This window comes from Lissotriton helveticus, chromosome 5_1 (assembly GCF_964261635.1).
Source record: "Lissotriton helveticus chromosome 5_1, aLisHel1.1, whole genome shotgun sequence".
Taxonomy (NCBI): domain Eukaryota; kingdom Metazoa; phylum Chordata; class Amphibia; order Caudata; family Salamandridae; genus Lissotriton; species Lissotriton helveticus.
The window spans coordinates 297045178-297059271 of record NC_136065.1 but is presented as its reverse complement, the minus strand read 5'-3'; the positions used below and the strand labels follow the sequence as shown (position 1 = coordinate 297059271).

At 43.7% G+C, this 14094-nt stretch overlaps 1 protein-coding gene across 1 annotated transcript in view; it reads left to right on the top strand.

Annotated features, from left to right (window-relative positions):
* Window positions 1-13369, top strand: part of CENPS (centromere protein S) — a 136404-nt gene extending 123035 nt beyond the window's left edge. The window contains exons 4-5 of the mRNA XM_078642259.1: window positions 8825-8891; window positions 10299-13369. Of these exons, the coding sequence (XP_078498385.1) occupies window positions 8825-8891; window positions 10299-10448 (217 nt within the window). The 3' untranslated portion in view covers window positions 10449-13369. The remainder of the gene's footprint in view (window positions 1-8824; window positions 8892-10298) is intronic.
* Window positions 13370-14094: the final 725 nt, after the last annotated feature.

Genomic DNA, 14094 nt, shown 5'->3' with positions numbered 1-14094 from the left:
AAGCTGCTGGTTTTACAAATAGCAGTTTAATCAGACAGTTTGTGGAAGCTGCTGGTTTAGCTGTTAGGGATTTAGCAGATGAGTTATTGTTAAGACTTTGATTTAGCAGCATTTGTGTTTTGGAAAAAACATTTTGGTTCCTACCCTGAAAAGAAGATTCACAAAATGAGAAAAGAATCAAAACTGTTTTTTGATTGGGCCTGAAACAGTAGAGCAATGAACTTTCAGATGTTTCAGAAGAAAACTAACTAGACTGCCTTTTCTACAGGTTCGACACGACTAAGATATGCAGTACTGCAGGCATCATCCAGTACTGAGCAGAGGATGAGGATATTCACCTAAAGTTGCCAAGATTACAGATCCAAAACAATGGGTATCTTCAGGGCCCTCTTCCATATAGCACTCTGGTGGGAAACGGAAGCTGTTTTTTCTTCCCAGACACATGGATGCTGAAAAATGTAGCCTGTGGTCACAGACTTCCATGTATTCATCAACCTTCGTACCAAGAACATCAACAATGTTTCAAGAGAGATCAACTTTTTATATCTAGATTCATCCTGTAGGAGGTACCCTTTCATGAAGAGTGGAAAAAGATGATTTCTATCGTAATGGCGTTCAGGAAAAGTCCTAAACTGTCTGAGGTTTGGGAGCTCCCAAATGCTTCTTGCCTTTTGAGGTATAAATAAAACAATTGAAAGGTCTTCCCTTGGGATTACATTCAGCACTGATGGTCTTCAGTAAGCTTTTCAATAATTGTAGCTCACTTAAGACATCAAGTACACCAACTTTTTTTTATGTGTATGACCGGTTGATGAAAGCTCCTTCATTGAAGCTGATGGCAAATTATGTTAGTGTGCATTTAGTTGAGTCATCAAATAGCAAATTGAGCTGTTTTTGATTGCCTGAGAATCCTTTCAGTGAGTTCAAATGTTTCAACAACAGAACTTTAATGAAACTTTCCTTTGGCCGATATATGCCTGCATGTATATAGCATGGAGGTATGTTCATATCTTTTGATTCTAACTCTGGGTAACTATTATCTTCTCTCCACTTTTCACGTTACCTTAAACACCAACTGTTTTCTGTCCGCCTGTCGGAGAACATGCCCTCACACATGCCTCAAAAATGTTCTCCGTAAGTTGGCCAACAATGTCGGTACTGACTTGATGTGCATGTTCCAGTTGGTTAAAGTGGATTTTGAAGAGAAAATGTACATTTTTCTTCATGCTGACAGATCATATATTGAATCTTCTGCACACCATTGCACTGCTACAGTCCTGCTTTTGTAATATCTACTTTCTGAGGTAGTGCCTTTGCCAATCCCAGGACACTTCCTATCAGCTGCGATTTTATGTTTTGGCCGTAATCTAGAGATAAGTATACTTGACAAATCATTCGGACTTACATTTTTCCATTTGGTGGAGTCTTACTTTTGTGATGTTGATTAGCTGCAATTTTAGTTTACCACTGCCTTCTTGAAATCCAATCTTTTCACAAAATGCGAGCCCTCTTCCAAGCACCTCACATTCATATATGAAACAAAAATAGACAACCGCTTTGGTATCTTTTTGGAAACAAGTTCCAAGGCAGCTAGTGATCTTTCTAGCGGGTCTGCAGGGAACAACAAACTGTTATAGAGAATATGGGAAACTGAAAGACATGTCTGGAATATAGCTAGCAGTCACAACTAAGGAATGATCATTTTATCAAGCTGCATACTTCAGAGATTCTAGCCTCAGATTCCCAGGAATGCCAAGCTTATGAGATTTCTCAGTTATAGACCTCAAACCGTTACAGGAAAACCAGGTTGGGGACAACTCTGGACGAGTAGACCACTCTGGATGGGTAGACTCCATAAAAAAAACTGAACATTATAGACAAGGCCCAAAGCAAGGAAAAGTGAAAACCCAAAAGAGTGCTTCTAAGGAGTGAAATTAACTAACTTTTTTGCTTGTCTAGGAGTTCAAAATTCGAAGACATTGGACAATAAGGGAAACATAACAGTATTTTAAAAGTGTTTCATTTTGGTTTCTGGAGGACGGGAATCAAAAGGGACACACCTGCATTTAAGCAACAGAGGTTGAGGAATACCTTCAAAATCAGAAAGAAACACCGTTTACCCCCCAGTATTGGAACTTTCATAGATTCCCATGCTTTGTATCATTCCCTGTCGTCGGAATGGGAGTCTCGGTAACAAAAATACCATAGCTGTAGGTACAAAAGACCAAGGAAAAAGGCCTGGGCCTCATTCCCTTTTGTAGGATATCACCCTCTTTGTGTAAAAGAGACCAAACTTTGGCCTCAGCCAATCAGAAGTGCCTCACCCCTTAGAACCTTCCTGAAGGAACCTCAGAGCCTCAGATTTTCTACCGCACGTTGTGCTTAGGGAGTCTCCTTTGAGCTCTGCTCAACTTCTACTTTTACAAAGGATTTCTTCAGGATTACTTCTTCAAAATCTTCAACTTCACTTCAGAATTGTTGGCTGCCTTCCAGGATGTCAGAAATGGAGAAGAAAAAAGCTCTTTTCAAGCCTTGTTCCACCTGTGGTAAGAAAAGGCTTTTTGTGGAGGATAGGCACAAAGACTGCATTTACTGCCTCTATCCTGACCACCAGGCTGCGGACTGTAAGATCTGTCGCACCTTTTCGGCCAAGACCCTCCGGGACCGTGAGGGAAGACTCTTGACATGGCTCCATAAACTGAAGACCAGGAAAGATACTGTCTCCAGTGACAGTGAGGATGCAGCATCGATGTCTTCTTCAAGAAGGTCAGTAAAAAGGGGTAGGGGTTCCCCTTCGCCTTCTATGGAAAGATCTTCCAAGGCCTCAAAAAAGACCCCCAGTGAGTCTGAGAGCCCAGGTCCCAGCAAATCTCCTCACCGAGGTGTAAAGGAGAGGGAAGGACCAGATTCGCCTTCTAAAGGTGAGAAGACTGTCACAGCCTTCAAAAAACCTTCATCCCAGTCTTCTGAGAGGAGTTCCAAGTCCTCGACGACGAAGACGTCGACGGCGGAGGTTCTGTCGACGAAAAAAATCAAAGGCTGCATTGATGTCTACAACGACAGGGGAGTCGTTGACGAAGGTTCCGTCGACGGTGGTTTCTTCTCCGCCGACGAAGAAGACGCCGACGACGAAGACGCCGACGGGGGCGTCGCCGACGACAGGTGCCACCGATGAAGACGACGAAGGCGCTGGCGACGAAGCCGTCGACGGTGTCGACGACAGTGCCGACCACGAAGGTGCCGACGACTGCAGTTCCAATCTCACCGTCGACGGTGGTGCCGACGTCGACGATGTCGACCACGATGTCGACGACGACTGTCTCGTCGACGAGAGCATCGACGACGACGACTTTAACAACGACGACGGCTGGCGTGTCGACCATTTCCTCGTCGACGACTTCTACGACCCCGATCTCGTCGACGCGTATACAACCGACGACGACGGAAGCGCCGACGATCTTATCCTCTGAAAAGAGAATCACCATTTCTATGACACGAATCACGCCGGAGGTTTCTTCTCCGAAGGCTATGTCTCCTCTACTGTCATCCATGCTTCTGCAGGAAGGAGATTCTGAGGAGGAGGACCAGGACTCATACAGCTACGCTGATAGTCCCTCCCAACTACTGGTCAAATGTCAGGACACTGATTCTGAGGGCGACTACGGACGCGAGGATGTGGGCCATCATCAGTCGGCCCAGTCACAACATCATGCTGAGCAGGAGATGGTTTCAGTGCCATCTTCGTTTCTCCAAGATCTGCATAAGATGCTGCAGGACTATAAATCTAAGGCGAGTAGGCCTACTCCGGTGCCGTCAGCGCCAGTAACTCCTGCAGAGATGTCTGCCTCCTTCGTGACGCCTTCCACTCCAGCTCCAGTTTCCCCTCGGCCTCAAATGTCCATCCATCATGAGTCCTCCAGGTTACAAGACGTCCATGATGATTCCTCAGAAGAGGGTCAACAATCTGATCATGGCTCTATTCCTGATACAGAATATGACGAATACATCATTCCGGATCCAGCATCGCCAGTCCCAGAGCCGGCGGATTCCCCGCCTGCAGACATTGGAGGCTTCCATCAGCTGATAGAGAGAGCCGCTGCGAGATTCAAATTGGCCATGCCTAAAGTTGCCACGGATTGCTTTTTTTACGATTTCAAGGAGCCTTTTATGAAATCAACTAGGTCCATTCCTTTTGTGGATCATGTGTGGAAGGAGGGCCTAAAAGCCATGAAAAACCCGGTGACGGTGGTCCCGGTGCTACCGCGTCTTGAGAAAAAATACAAGGCACCAGCTGATGGCCCGGCAGCCTTAACGGGTCATCCCAGACCTGACTCTGTGATCTCGCAAGCTGCGCAGAGGAAATCCCGTAACCCCTCTGCTCCCTTAACAACCCCTCCGGACAAGGAAGGGCGGAGGTTGGATAATGTGGGGAAGAGATTCTCGTCGATGGCAAGTTTGCTGGTGCGAGCGGCAAATGCCCAGGCAATCATGGGTAGATACGACCGCCAGCTTTGGTGTGATGTCGCTCCATACCTTGACCAGCTGCCTCCGGAATCTAAGACTGAGGCAAAGAAAATCTTACAGGAGGGAGAAGCGACATCGATGGAAATCATTGACTGCGCAATGGATATTGCGACAACGGCGTTCCGTTCTTTGGCTGGGACGGCAGTCCTCCGCCGCCAAGGGTGGCTCAAAGCTACTTGGTTCAGGCCTGAAATTCAAAACAAGGTCCTGGATCTTCCCTTTGATGGGGAAGCATTATTTGGCAAACTTGTGGACGACACTCTTCAGGACATAAAAAAGGACACAGACACTGCCAGGTCCTTGGGGACCCTTCAATACAGAAAGTCTCCTTTTAAAGGATCTCGAGGTAGAGGTGGTAACTACAGAGGATCCTATCACCAACAGCAAGGCTATTCCACCACGGGCTCAGGTTCCCAGCAATACCGTCAGCCTTATCAACAGCGGCAAGGCCAGTCTACCAACTACTCCAGGCCTTACAATAAGGGGAAACAGGCTGGACGGGGACGAGATTCGTCCGAACGCCAATAGCGGCCTCCTGGCTCTTCCTACTGGACCCTCCTTCAAGAGATCATCAGTTGGAGGCAGGGTCACCAAATACCTTCACAACTGGTCCAGGATAACATCGGACCGTTGGGTGCTAAACATCATTCGGAAAGGGCATACCCTGGAATTCACGCAAGTCCCTCCACCCAAGCCCCCGGCAGCCATTCCATCGAAACACCTGCGGCTCTAGGTCCAACAGATGCTCCGGAAAGGAGCGATAGAGACGGTCCCTGCAAACCAAAGGGGACAAGGATTTTATTCCAGGTTCTTCCTGGTAAAGAAGACGCAAGAAAAGTGGCGCCCCATTTTAGACCTCAGGGAGCTAAACACCTATCTCATCTCCCTGTCCTTCCGGATGGTCTGTCTCCAGGACATCTTGAAGCTCCTCAACCCGGGGAATTTCATGGCCACACTCGATCTCGAAGATGCGTATTTCCACATTCCGATTCACCCAGCACACAGAAGGTTTCTGCGATTCACAGTAGACAAGAGCCATTTTCAGTTCAGGGTCTTACCCTTTGGACTCAGTTCAGCCCCAAGAATTTTCACAAAGGTGCTGGCGCCAGTAGCAGCTTTCCTGCGACGGAACCATTTCCAGGTCTTCCCCTGCCCGGACGACTGGTTACTGAAGGCTCCGTCCAGAGAGGCAGCGCTGGAGGCTGTTCAAGCTTCTACCAATTTGTTTCAGAATCTGGGGCTCACTCTGAACAACGAGAAGTCTTGCCTGCTCCCGTCCAGAAGGGCTCGCTTCCTGGGAGCCATCTTAGATTCCAAGCTCTCAAGAGCCTTCCCTACTCAGGAAAGGAGAGACAAATTACGAACCCTAGCTCAGGACTTGCGCAGAAAAAAGTGTCTTTCAGTTCGCCGCTACAAGTCTCTGCTGGGGGTGATTTCATCGTGTATCCCACTAAATCCCCATTGCAGACTACTGATGCGTCCTCTGCAGGAGCAACTAGACAACCAGTGGCAGCAGGTCCACGGTTCATTCGAAGACAGATTGATGATCACTCCAAGCATGAAGGAAGCAGCGTTATGGTGGACAAATCAAGACAACTTGTCCCAAGGTCTATCCTTTGCAAGCGTCCCGTCTCCGCAAGTGATAACAACGGACGCGTCATTGGAGGGTTGGGGGGCAGTGATGCAAGACCTGCATGTCCGCGGTCATTGGTCACCACAGGAGAAGCGCCTCCACATCAACCTGTTGGAGCTACGGGCGATACGACTGGCTCTGCAAGCTTTTCTTCCTCGCCTGCAAGGTTCACATGTGCTTATCAGGACGGACAACACCACGGCCATGCACTATGTGAACAAAGAAGGGGGAACCAGATCTCGTCCATTGTTGCAGGAAGCTCAGCAGATCTGGGAATGGGCGATCCTTCAGAGGGTTTCGCTAAGGGCAGAACACTTACCAGGCGTCCTCAACGAAAACGCCGACAGACTGAGCAGGTCATCCTCAGTCAGCCATGAATGGGAATTGAATCAGAGAGTCTTGGAGGAGGTCTTCAGCCAGTGGGGCAGGCCGGAAATCGATCTTTTTGCCACTCCGACCAACAAGAAATGCCGGTCTTATGCAAGCAGGCTTCCCCATCAAGATTCTCTGGGGAGTGCGCTTTTGATAGCATGGTCGAGGACATTTGTCTACGCTTTTCCTCCCATATCTCTGATCCCACGACTCATCAAGAAGATCAAGGTGGAGCCGTGCAGGATGATCCTTATAGCCCCTGCCTGGCCGAGGCAGTTCTGGTTCACGGAACTCCATCTGCTCTCGATGGCCCCTCCTCTTCCTTTGGAGGTTCTTCCAGATCTCCTCACGATGTCCGAGGGACAAGTTTGGCACCCGGATCCGCAGTCCCTACACCTGACTGCATGGCTCCTGAGCAGTGAGAAATTATGAACCTGCCCATTTCTACTGAGATTAAGGAGGTCCTTTCTCAGGCAAGAGCTCCTTCTACGAACAGGACTTACCGTCTTAAGTGGAAGAGATTCTGTTGCTGGTGCAAGAAAGAAAGCATTGATCCTTTCGCTTCCGAGCTTCATCAGATCCTTCCTTATCTGCTGTCCTTGGCCAAATCGGGACTAGCCCATTCATCGATTAAGGTCCACTTGGTGGCAATGTCGAGGTTCAGGAGAACGGGCTCTGGACCCTCCTTGTGGTCATCCAGAATTGTCAAACAATTTCTAAAGGGATTGTTCAGCGTTTATCCACCAGTGAGACCACCGCCTCCGTCATGGCATCTGAATCTAGTCCTTTCACAACTCATGAAGGGCCCGTTTGAACCTATCCATCGTTCTGACATGAAATACCTTTCATGGAAATTGGCTCTCCTCCTCACTCTCACGTCGGCTAGGCGTGTTGGTGAATTACAAGCCTTGACTATCCAAGAACCTTTCCTTCAATTCAAGAGAAACACTGTCATCATGAGAACTAACCCGAGGTTTATGCCTAAAGTTCCCTCGGACTTCCATTTAAATGAGCCGGTCATTCGGAAGGCGTTCTTTCCTCAACCGGCTACACCAGCAGAGAGAGCATTACATTCGCTCGATGTGCAACGGTGTTTGAAATTCTACTTGGAGCGTACTAAGAGTATTCGAAAAACCTCTCAGTTGTTTGTTGCCTTCGGAGGTCCAAGCAAGGGCCTTCCTCTTTCCAAGCAGGGCATTTCCAGATGGATCACAAGTGCCATTCTGCATTGTCACACTGCTGCAGGAAAACCTCTGACTGGAAAGGTTCGAGCGCATTCCACGAGATCTGTGGCTTCTTCTACAGCCCTCTTCGCAGGGGTGCAGATCAAAGACATTTGCAGAGCTGCTACCTGGAGCAGCGTTCACACATTTACCAGGCATTACTGCTTGGAGTCCCTACAACAAGGTGATGTGGCAGTAGGACATGCTGTCCTGAGGAACCTCTTCCAATGAGTGGTGAGCTTTCCTTTCTTTCCCACCTTTCACATTTTGTATCTTTATGTCATGTTGCCTATTGCTATATTGTGATGATGCAAAATGTGGTTCTGTTACTAACTGCTTGCTACTCTGATACAAAGCATGGGAATCTATGAAAGTTCCAATACTGGGGTAAGAAAACAAGTTATTTACCTGTAACTTTGGTTCCCCAGTATTGGTAACTTTCATAGATTCCCATGCGCCCTCCCACCTCCCCGAGGAAAGCTCAGCCTACAACAGATATGGTGTCTAAGTACACAACGGCTACAAAAATCTGAGGCTCTGAGGTTCCTTCAGGAAGGTTCTAAGGGGTGAGGCACTTCTGATTGGCTGAGGCCAAAGTTTGGTCTCTTTTACACAAAGAGGGTGTTATCCTACAAAAGGGAATGAGGCCTGGGCCTTTTTCCTTGGTCTTTTGTACCAACAGCTATGGTATTTTTGTTACCGAGACTCCCATTCCAACGACGGGGAATGATACAAAGCATGGGAATCTATGAAAGTTACCAATACTGGGGAACCAAAGTTACAGGTAAGTAACTTGTTTTCTTCTCTGTGTTGGCCAGCATGTGGATTCAACAATGAGTTTTACTGAGCACTCAAGGCTGTAGACTCTATTGTATTCAGACTGTGGAGTGTGACTGACCATTTCAACTTTTTATTGCCCTGTTCCAGTTCAGGAGACAAAGAAGACTTGCAGGATTCAGGCTATCCTGCACCATTGCATGTTGCTTTCTAAGCAAAGCAACCAGATGTCCTCACCCTCTCTAATGGTCACTGAAAGTATGATGTTGATTAAATATCCTTATCTTTTTCGTAGGCATGCAAAGAGAAGCACCATTAATGCAGAAGATGTCAAGCTATTGGCGAGGAGGAGCAATGCTCTGGTAATTCTAATTTGTTGTACCTTTATCAATTATGGTGTACTGAATGAGACTGAGTAAGTGCGTCTTAACATGGAGCCCTTAGTGTGCACCGCCATGGCTTATTGCTATTTACCAAGCCAATTTTGTGATTTAGTAAATACTTTCCAAATCACAAAATGGGTTTATGGATTTTGTTCCAAATCACATTTAAGATGAGGAGTTCCCGCCTAATTGGGATTCACAATATGCATCAATAGTTTGTGACCACAATTGCAGTTGCAAACCATTGCTAAGTCAATGACTCCTGAAACCCTTTTGCAAAGGAGGGACAGTTCTCTGTAGGACAGCTTTAGATTTAGGAATTGTGTCCGGAGACCTCCAGGGCCCACTGCTTTCTCCCCCTGATGTGTTTCCTAACCAGAAACTTTTTTCGTTTCTGTTGGAGGGGAACCAGTTCATGTAAGACACACTGGTAAAACTATTAGGAATGTTAAGAATGGAATCGTGGACTGCTGTACTTGGCAGGTCACCATCCCTGAGTTTGTTGCCAATTACAAGGAGGTAGCAGAAATAGCAAATTGTCTAATATTATTAGGCCGTCATTCTGTAACCCCCTACAACTGAAGATGTAACTCGACCTATTAGTACATGCAACTGTATATTTGTTTTCAGTTGGATTCAGAACTTTATTTAATGCTTGTTAGAAAACTGTGAATGTTAGAGCTTCAAGCAAACATGTATGTGGAATCTTTGTTGTGGTCTGAAGTGATTTACTTTTTAAGTATCCGTTCTTTGAGTTTTTTTGTTTCATGGGTTTGTTCATTCATTACTTGTGACCATATAAGTTCATGCATTAAGAATTGTACAACTTCAGTTATATTCATGAGTGTGCCATTGGAAAAGATTCATTTAGAATTGGCGATTGTTGTCTGTGAGCTTCCTGGTCTTTGTAAAGCTTTAAATAAAATACGAAAGATTAAAATCTGTATTGGCACTATCAGGCCTACAACTTTGACCGGGAGATTTACACATGTTTGGTGTAGTGCTTTGACTAGCTGAACAGTGAATTCAAGATCATAGATTATGCAAAAAGTCGAATATTTGATTTACCAGTGACTTAATGTGTATGGGTTAGTGGTAAACCTTTTCACGGGAGCACAGGAAGAAACCCAGATCACTTGGATAACAAGTTTGAGGAGAATGCAGTGTTTGGAAATGCATTTTTTAAGGTCTGGTGGACTGAGATGCTTAAAGCGGATTGTGTCGGGTAAGATTGACCTAGCATAAAGCAGTAGGAATAGGCCAAAGAACTTTTTACGTGGGCGTCCATGACTGGCAGGCAAAGAAATGTGTCTGAGATCCGAGATTTCACTTGCAGTTATAAGCTATTGATTAGCACCTTTTTAACTGCAGCATTTTTATTTTCAGTTTAACTATATCACTCGAATGAGTGAAACACTCGCCTCTCGAAATCAGGAACAGAAGGAGAAAAAGAAAAAGAAGTCAGTGAGTGCGGGAAAAGGAGCCAGGAGCGCTGAGGAGGTGCCAGAGGCTGGGACAGTGGACACTGAAGACTAGCTCGAAGTTATGCCTGTCTCTACACATAATGAGCAACCTTACTAAGTCAGAGCTACCTACGCCTGCCCAGGAATGTGAAGATGTGATCTTCTACATCCATTGCCAGCTCAGTGTACCTCATAAATTCCACCAGCCTCTTTGACCATCCAGGAAGTGTAAACATTTGTCACCAACCTTTGCATCCACTTTCAGTTTGAATGTCCTCACCTATGCTGTTGCTAAAATCCTGCAATGTGCTCTTGAGTTTTCTATGCTAACTGTGTAACACCAGTTATTATTCTATCTAGTATGGTAGACGTGTATTTTTGTGTTAAAACATGCTGTTGGTTCCTCCAACTCCATGTCCTAACCGGGGACTGCATTCGCTAACATCGGAGTGCCTTTGCTGTGGACAAAGTCAGTTGCTAAAGATTTTAATTTATATTTACTTGTACCATGTCAGCCTGCTGTCTGATGATTAATGCAGAGTGCATGAGATAAAGTAATTCCATATAACAAATTATAAATATATACTTCTTCCACAACAGAATATACAAATATCTTTATAGAATAAATTACAAATATTTTCTCAAACATTTTTCCTGTTTTTTGGTCTTATGACTGTACTTTAGCTTTTCCTTTTTTTCCTCTATTTATTAATGTCCTTACCTGTAACGACCTCAAGCTTCCAGGCGTCAACAACAATGACAAAGCCATCCTGGCAGCCTTATTCTCTTTGTTGGTTGAGGGCATAGTTTTAAATCATCTTAAGTTTGGGTTTTCTTCTGTCATTTAAAAAAATCATCATATCATCCCATGCATTAGTACCTCTCTTTGCTTTATGGTTCAGTAATTTGTACTTTACCAATAGTAAGATAAACTATTTTTAAACCAAACTTTTATGGCCATGCCAAAAAGGGAGAAAAGTCGTTCCGCCCTTTCTTTTTCTGCCTGATGGGGAATTTCATCTCTTTATTGGGATGATTAATTTACTATTGGTCCACAGATCAAATAATACCTTTGTCAAAAAAAAACCTCAAAGGTTTTCACATGTACTATAGGTCTGGCACCTAGTCCTAAGGATTGAGCTAATTCAACCGAATCTATTCAGGAGAAGGGCATCGTAAGAGAAAATGATGTCCTTGTTGTTTCTTGGGCACATTTAGTTAAGTTTCATGTGAAGAAGTAGTCCAAAATCAAGGTGCTGACCATGGAAACCTCATGAAGTTGTAGCTCAATGTATGTTTTGTATGCATACATTTAATTCTGAAGACTGTAGTCTGGGATCTGTTGACTTTGAATGATGACGGAGGACTGCCACATACGCTTTCAACAGTAGGGCGAAGGCTGAGCCAAATTACACTTGCCTTCTGTAACATTAAATGTGAATCTATCTTCTTCCCAGAGAGTAGCATTGTGTACAAGACCTTAATTTCCTCTACATCTTTCTTATCCATATTTACTGCTGCAGGTGGTACAACCGAATCGGATGATCCTTGGTGTAGATATACCAGCCAAGATCAGTGTGGCTAGAAGTTGCATGTCCCTTAATGATAAAAATAGACTTTGTTTATGCAATGTGCACAAGGTGTCAGTGGAGTCTGAAGCAAGCCTTGTAAGCAGTGATCTGATTCTAGATATATTTGCAATTTTCAAGTCTCCTCCCTCTCAATGCAATTCGGGATGGACAGAGAAGGCATCTCTCTCCTTATGTAAAATTTAAAAACAAAAATTAATTTCTGTTGAAGTAGAAACACAAAATATGGTTAGCGCCAATGTGATTGGTTGTTTAATCATAGAGAAAATGCATTTCATTAAAATGTATTCTAGTTATATATGTAAATTATAAAAAATGGCACAGACATTGAGGCCTTATATTTCGCATAAAATCATCTGCTCGAGGCTCAAGTGTAAAGGCATAAAATGGTTATGGCCTGGGACCCAAGGTATCCAGGACTCTAGTGCGCACTACAAAAAAATTCAAATTCTCCAATATTACATTTAGATCAATTTTATCAAATTATTCGGGGAAAAACATCACAAGTTCACATTATTTTCAAACTTGATTTTGTCCATAAGCAACAATTTACATTCTCCTGATGCAGTTAATCATACTAAAAATTATATGCACAATAAAACAATAACAATAATCGACAAAAACCCAATGCATTTCGGGGCTGATGTTCAATGATGATCAAGTGTAAAGGCAGCATACTATAACTACTTTATGTGGTGGTATTATTCTTTTACACTTGAACACAAATGAGAGATTAGAAATTGGTCATTAGGTAAAGGAGATCACAGCGTCTGCCCTGTCATTAACACACTTGTCTCTTTCTTAGACTGCAGCAGGTTTTTTTCCCCTTGATGCAGGCTGTGATTATTGTCATTTAATTTAAAGGTAGATTATTTTGCTGTCTGTAAGTCTGGTAATTTAACTACTTACTTTCTCAGACTCAAGAATGACTATTTAAAAAATGTCAACATTTTAATTTGTGCGACCATCTTATATTTAGATTTAGTCTTATATAAGAGCCATTGCTTAATTTAAATATCCAAAACTTTTTTACATGGCTAATCCAATACTGATGATCAATTTTGCTGAATTGTAGATGTTTTATCTGAGAGATTTCTTACTCTGTCAAGGATGCTTCTCAGATCACTCAGAAATTACCATAAAAAGCTATTATGCGCTTCAATACCAAAACGTAACCTACTTTAATATGTACCTACCCTCCTAATTATGACTTATGTTCTTTACTTTAAATACATTACTTTGAAGACTTGTGTGAAGTTGCTAGTCCTTTTCTGCACTCCTTTTTAGTGGTAGCGCCGCAGGTAAAAGGATCATATTTTTTTTCTGTCTGGAAGTCTTTACTGTACATTTGGAAATTACATTTAACCTAACTTTGTATTTGCGTAATAAATTACAAGTCACCAAAGACTGATCTTATTCTGTTTGATTGCAAAGTGCTGAAAACTAACATAGGTCATTGATCTTTATCATGTAATCATCATGAACATTATTGCACCTTAACCAGGGTATCACAGGACTCTTAACAAGAGAGAATTTATCTTAAAGATATTTTTTTGTTTTTTAAAAAATGTTTAGATTTTTTAAAGGCATGTGAAAATGTAAAGGAAATTATTGAAAAGCTCACAGTAACAAAATTGGATACATTGGCAGTTTAGCCTAACGGAGAGGATTACAAAATATTCTTGCTTTTGCGACAATTTTTAATTCTAAGGACACAGAGGCGAGGATTATGCTTCTCAATCTTTACTAATGAAAAACAGCAGGCAATCAAAAAACAGTAAACAAAATACACTACATTCCCCATGAGGCTTTGAACCACGCCTCTATCAAAATGACCACTCATCTGTGGTCATCCAATACATAAGAGATACACCATCCTCCTGCCTTTTCCTTTGCAAATAAGCAGTCACTAGAAAGAACATAATACAACGAGAACAAGCCCACAATTTCAAACGCTCAATGGAGAGTTACCAGAATCCAATAAGCAAATCCAGCCAGCAGGGCTGCGTCCACTGAACCAATGGAAAAGAGCACAAACTGCTGAAAACAGCCAAACCATTAGCGTGAACTTTGTTTCGAATCCAATCCTGTCAAAAGAAAATAACTTGAGTCCCATCATAACCTAATTGT